Source organism: Dendrobium catenatum, unplaced genomic scaffold (assembly GCF_001605985.2).
Source record: "Dendrobium catenatum unplaced genomic scaffold, ASM160598v2 original_scaffold_144855, whole genome shotgun sequence".
NCBI classification, from domain to species: Eukaryota; Viridiplantae; Streptophyta; class Magnoliopsida; order Asparagales; family Orchidaceae; genus Dendrobium; species Dendrobium catenatum.
In genome coordinates, this window is record NW_021463285.1 from 398,493 (window position 1) to 405,186 (window position 6,694).

The 6,694-nt window shown below is 35.0% G+C and overlaps 2 protein-coding genes across 3 annotated transcripts; one reads left to right on the top strand and one right to left on the bottom strand.

The window, feature by feature from the left end:
- The first annotated feature begins 444 nt into the window (after positions 1-444).
- On the top strand, positions 445-1,702 carry LOC110113235. The gene has a single exon (XM_020845712.2). It carries the CDS (start codon positions 583-585, stop codon positions 1,324-1,326), a length of 744 nt encoding a protein of 247 aa, XP_020701371.1. The 5' UTR covers positions 445-582; the 3' UTR covers positions 1,327-1,702.
- Positions 1,703-2,595: 893 nt separating this feature from the next.
- LOC110113195 (peroxidase 47) lies at positions 2,596-5,939 on the bottom strand. 2 transcript variants are annotated; one of them, XM_028692201.1, is made up of 4 exons: positions 5,633-5,939; positions 5,414-5,551; positions 5,119-5,281; positions 2,596-3,093 (listed from the first exon to the last, which is right to left on the bottom strand). In XM_028692201.1, the coding sequence occupies exons 1-4, from the start codon at positions 5,837-5,839 to the stop codon at positions 2,696-2,698; spliced, it is 906 nt and encodes a 301-aa protein (XP_028548034.1). In that variant the 5' UTR covers positions 5,840-5,939; the 3' UTR covers positions 2,596-2,695. The 2 variants fall into 2 exon arrangements, with proteins under 2 accessions (XP_028548034.1, XP_020701319.1); XM_020845660.2 differs by having other exon boundaries at positions 5,363-5,551.
- Between the last annotated feature and the right edge of the window lie 755 nt (positions 5,940-6,694).

Here is a 6,694-nt window from a genome sequence, read left to right on the forward strand (position 1 = left end):
GCAATCCATCTATCACAGAACTAAACAATAATTGTTTGACCTCTATCACCTAACTATGATCCTATAGCCACCATCACATAATTACAATCATCTAACCATCATCTTCCTCCAATGGTTCTTTGATCGCTATCGTCCGACTAATCATTTGACTGCCATCATCCAATAATGATCTTCTAATCACCATAACTTGACTACGGTCTTTCGTTCTTTGTCAACTAACACTGATTCTCTTACCTACTAAAGACTATTATTGCCTAAACAACGGTCCTCCAACCTCCCTGGACAAAGTATAAATAACAAAAAAAAATATTCAATTGATAAATATTTAATTTTTACTTAAAACAACAATCTTAAAGATTATTTTCAACCAAATATTAAAAACAGTATTATTATTATTATTTAAAATAAATTGTAAATGTCTTAAACGCGAAGCAATTGATTATTTTGTTTCCTCATAAACTGCATACCTTCACGTCCCATTGTGCCAATATTTCCGCTTCATTTCCCATCCTATCTTTCTTCTTCTTCTTCTTCTTCAAATATCCTCTCCCCTCCCACTCTCTCCTTAATCCAGTCTACGCAATGCCCACGACGAAGCCCCTAGTCAAACCCTTCCTCTTCCTCCTCTGTCTCTCCCTCCTCTTCCTCCTTTCGCTCCTCCTTTCCCGCTCACCCCTAAACCCAAACCTCACCCGCCAAGTCCTTCTATCTTCTTCATCTTCCTCCCTCCTCAAGATCCGCCCTGGCTTCCGGTCCTACGACGACTACCTCAAACTACAGCTAAACAAAACTCTCAACCCTCGCCTCCGCCGCGTCTGGGCTACCCGCGACTGGAACCGTAAGATCTCCGTCTTCTCTCGCTTCTTCGCCGAGCTTCGTCAATCAGGCTTTCTATCGGACACCTCGCGCGCGCTCTGCGTTGGAGCTCGGATGGGCCAGGAAGTTGCGGCGCTAAAATCAGTGGGTGTCGCCGACTCGATCGGAATGGATCTGGTACCATCGCCGCCACTGGTTGTACAAGGAGATTTCCATTCCCAGCCATTCGCCAATTCTTCCTTCGACTTCGAGTTTTCCAACGTCTTCGACCACGCGCTTTACCCAGAACGATTTTCCAGAGAGATTGAACGGACTCTCCGCCCCGGCGGCGTCTGCGTCCTCCACGTCGCCGTTGCCCGCCGAGGCGATCGGTACTCCGCCAACGATCTCTACGGTATTGAGGGCGTCACCTCTCTGTTTAAAGATTCCGATCTCGTTCGTGTAAGGAAGGTCGATGGCTTCGGCCTTGACACGGAGCTTGTTCTGCGGAAGAAGAATCGTAGCAGGTGATCCGATATCCCTCCATTACCTTTCCTTCCTCCCAACCCTTCTCTCTCTCTCTCTCGCCCCCTGCGTCCTTCCCGAGCTTATCGTTATCGTCCACGTGTCACCATTGCCGGCCTTTTCTATATTTTCTTTTAAAATTTTAAAAGAAATGGGTAGCAAATATTTGAGCCAAATAAAAAATAATGGCAAAAATTTAGTTAGGATTAATTTAATAATTTAGAGATGAATAATAAATAAATTTTAATATATTATTTTTTATTTTATTCATCTCAGAACTAATACTAAAATTATTAAATTCATCTTAACTCAATTAATTTTTCTTAAAAAATAGTCTAATGAGTTATATGGAGAAGGGAGAAAAAGCTTAAATTTTATGTTATCATTAAAACGTAAATTTTTTATTTATTCTAAAAAAGAATTTGTTTTTCCTCAAATTTTGATTAAATAATTTCTTGCATTTATGCTAAAGTGGACTTTCTTGCTTTGTACAGCTCATTGGGTTGTATTTTTTCGTCTTTTCTTATTTTTTTATAGTGTAATTTAGAATTTTTCGAAGCATTATAAATTTATTAGAATTTTTATATCAATTTGTATTAAAGAAATATTATTTAATTAATTCATGTTGTTCATTTTTTATTCGGTTGGTGAAGATTTATTATTTTTGAAATTTATTGATGTGATGTGTTTGCTGTATATAAATCTGCTAATTTTTATTTTATTTATAATTTAAAATATAAAAAAATTTATTAAACAATTTAAAATTAAGTGAAGGGTATTTAAGTAAAAGCATGCGGATTATTTCTTTGGAACCTTTTGTAAATTTCTACTTTTGCCATGCTCTGCAAGGAATCATTCCATATGAGCTTTTGTCCTTATGAGCTGGCTACTGGTCAATACCTTTTACAACACTTTACTAAAGATTAAAATCATTTCTAATTTTTAAAAGTCTCATTTTAATCTTTTAATTTTTAAATAGAAAATAAATGACTAATTTTGTCATCAAATTAATTCTTTTAGATAGTTAGATATTATTTTTATCATTAAAAAAAAAAGTTAAGGAGACCAATTCAATCTTTTTTACTTTTATTTTTTAATAATTGAAAATTTATGAGATTTAATCTTAGTGTAAAAAATTAAGTTATGACTCATTTATAGATTTGAATTGAAATTTGATTATTATGTAAATAATGTCAAGATAAAGATATATTCAAGATATAAATTAATTTAAATGAATCTATAATTTTAATTTTATTTTGAAATGAAATAAAGATATATTCGAGAGCTTTAAATTTATTCAAACTAAAAATTTGGTTTATGATTTTTTTTCCTTCATCTAACAAAGCTTAACAACTAGATTAAGCAACCGAATTAGTTAATTAATCCTATGGCAGTTCAGCCTAATCTCTCCCTCATCATCCTCTTTGACATCAAGCAAGCCCATCTTGACAAGAGCTTGTTGGAAATCAAATGAAAATAAGGCCCGGTCCATGCTGTACAGATTGACCAGGCCTCGGATCATTGGGCTGTTAAAGAGGGCCTGGTCGGAGAACAGAAGCCCAGCTCCTCTTTGAATGGTGTTGAAGTAATTATTGTCGAAAATGTTGGGAGAGGCATCAAAGGCCACCGCCGTATTGTCACCCGCCAGGCATTTCTGTGAGAGGAATTTGGCGAAGCTGGGGTCCAAACTCGGGTCCTGTTGGTGGGTGGGGTCGAATTGGCTGAGGCGGTTCTTGAAAGATGAGCACCTTGCTACTCCAAGAGTGTGACCACCTGCACAGTGACAAAACACGACTCCCATAAAGCTGCAGAGTTATAATTTCGACATCATTAAGGTGCTCAAATGCTAAAAAATAATATGCAATCAAGGGGATTAATATGAACCGTCCGATAAAGTATTCAAATTTTAGCTTTATTTATAACCATCACTCTAAAACACAATAAATAGATCATCACTCTTCTTTTGCATGAGGGGGGAGGACTTGAGAGGAAGCTTGATAGTGGACATTTGCTTAAGAGCTCCACATCAAACCACAACTATCAAACTACTAGTGATAAACCATCACAAATGGACCACGGCCATTGGACCACTTCCATTGAACCTTTACCATCGAATCATTGTAGGTTGACCACCACAATCGATAAGTGCGACTAACCACAACTAGTAAACCTTAGCTATTGGACTACCGCCTTTGGACCTTCACTCTTTAACAACAACTAATTATGACCCTCTGACCACCATCACACAACTACGATCTTCGACCTCATCGTTCAATTATGGTCCTCTGACTACCATCACTTCACTATGATCTTTTGATCATCATCACTTAACTATGGTCTTTTGAATACCTTTGCCTAAATTATGTTATCTCAATCACCATGTGCTAACTATAATCCTCAAACCACCATCGTTCAATTATAATTTCTAGACAACCGTCGTCCGATAATGACCTTCCAACCACAATCAATTGAATGCACTTTCTCAGTCATCATTGTATTACTATGGTTCTCTAACCATCATTGCTCCACCGATGTCATCTAATTACGATCCTCGAAAAATCGTCATTCAACTATAGTTTTACGATCACCATCATCCAATTACAATCATCTAACTACCACCACTTAACTATAGCTCCTTGACCACCATCATCTAACTACTCTTCTCCAACCACCTTTACCTGACTAAAATTCTCTGAGCACCATAAACTAACTACGATCTTCGGACCACCATTACCCCACTATAACCCTCCAACCATCACCATTTTGCTACAATCCTCCCGGTGCCGTCGAACAACTACAAATGATTGATTTAGAAAATCTAATGAATGAATTCCATAATATATTTTCTATAAAATTGAATATATTGCTTATTATCTAATGGTCGTGTGAATCTAATTATGAAAAATAAGAATACCATTGCGGAATGTCTGGTTATTGTAATTATCATATGTTCTTAAGATGATGAATGCAACCTAAATACTAAACAATTAAAAAAAAAAAAAACATAATAGAAATGTGGGTTGCTATATAGCCGAAATGAATGTCTTAAAAAAAAAAAAAGTGGTTGCTATATATAGTGTGATACGTTTCAAACATAAACAAATTATTATAATTAATGAAAAGTGATTACAAAAATATTTAAAGTTCGTTTGGGATGGCTTTTTTAATGCTTTAATAAAATTACTTTTTTAGTAACAAAAATCTCTAAAATCAAAGAAAAAATAACGGCATAAAATTGTCCCAAACGAAACCTAAATCTCTGACCTGTATCCTCACTCCAATTCAAGCATAAATTTCATCTTTATGGAACCGATTACTTTCAAAGAAATATGGTTATCAGAAATATAATAATATAGTTACTTGTATGAATCAAGTTACTGAAATTGTAAAAAATCCGGTTACTCAAATGTTTGCTCCGATTAACACCGTAAACCCTAAATCAAAGGCGATACAATGGCGGGCGATGGCATTGACAACGAAGGAGAGGAGGAGGTCGCCATGATGGATCAAAGAAAAAAATCACAACACCCTTGCAATGTGTTTCAAATGAAAACGGCGACAATCGGATGGAGAGCCGGATATAGAAGTCGGTTAAAAGAGAGGACAATAACTCAAGGAGTGGCAGAACCATAATTTCAAATGAGAGAAGGCGCGAAAAGTTAGCATAAATTGAAAGGGTGAAACTTGTGTCTCCTTCAACCTCTCTCTCATTCCACTACTAAACTAGAGCTTATTGAGAAGCTTATTGAGAAGCAGATTAAAAGAAATTTCAAAGAAATTAAGAACATTAAAGCTTGCCAGATAGAACCACCATCTCCTGTGCACTGAACCCATGTTGGCCAAATATTCTAATAAGAGATGAAGCATTAAAGCTTGGCTGAGGCAAGTTTATGGTATCTTCAATTCTGGACCTTCTTCCATCCTTCCTTCCGGTTGGTATATCATATGCAGGTCCTCCAGCCTTATACAAAAACAAAAACAAAAAAACTGTAAAAATTAAGATAATCATTTGATGATAATTTATAATCAAAATTCATCATACAAAAAAGACTGAATCTCTTGCTGCCATGGCAAGTATATCTGCACAAGAGACCATTCCTGGGCACCAATCTTCAAGCAAATTCTTCGCATCGTCGATGATCTCGAAGCCTCTCAAGCTCAAATTGGCTGGAGAATCCTTCTCAGCAGTATTATCCTTTGTGGAATCAATCAGAACTGATCCATCACAACCCTTCACCAAAAAAAGAAGAAAATTTAGCTGATTCTCATAAAATTTTATATCAGAAGTAGAAGAGAAATGGAAATTACAGACCTGAATGAAACAATCATGAAAATGCATTCTTAGAAGACCAGCAGCTAAGGTTGGATCCTTATTTAGAGCTTGAAAGACTGTGTTCATAACCATGGATTCAGCAGAAGGACAGCTGAAAGCATAGTAATCCATGGACAAGCCATTGCTCCAAGAAATTGCCTGAAGAATTAGAAGAAACAGAGCTGTGATGTACCAATCACAAATCATTTCTGGTTTGCTAACTGGGATGAATATAAGATTGATTATTATGAATTTATGTGGAGGTGAAAGATCTACTCTTTGTTGCAGAGCTCAAAAATAATGAGGAGCTTGATTTGTATATATATATATACTAATAGTCCATAATTTTTTCTTTAAGAAAATGACCGGGTATTATGGGTTTTTTTTATTTAAAAATTGTAGGCAATAACTTTTTATCGCACTTCTTATTGTGGGTCTAATGATGGAAATTTTTATAAAATAATTAAAAAAAATTAATAAAAGAAAATTATGATAATGATCTATAAAATAAAGCAATGAAATAAATATTTAAGCTTTAATTAGAAATTCAGAGAGATTTGACTCAAAATATCCAATTCAATCCCCTATCATTAAAATCCAATCCAAAATAATATTTAGTTTTTCAAATCTGACCTAAAATAATTTAAACATTAAATTGAATACATTTATAATAAAAAAATAAAGTAATCACATATAAATAATCCAAAAATAATTTTGATTTTTTTTTCTAATTATTATAATTGACTTAGATGGTTTGGTCACATAAAACGGCGGTCTTCCAATGACCCAGTTAGGAGAGTAGAGGTATTAGATTTGACTTATGTTAAGAAAGGTAGAGGCAAACCTAAAAAGACTTGATTAGAAAATATTAGGAATGATCTTTCTTTATTAGATTTAAACGAGATTTTGACCTTTAATAGGACACAATGGAGAAAAAAGATTCATGTAGCAGACCCCACGTAGTGGGATAAAGGCCCGATGCTGTTGTTGTTGTATTATAATTGACTTAGAGAAAAGATAGCCATCAAACAGTAGCACAGGCCAAGATAATAAATGGAGAAT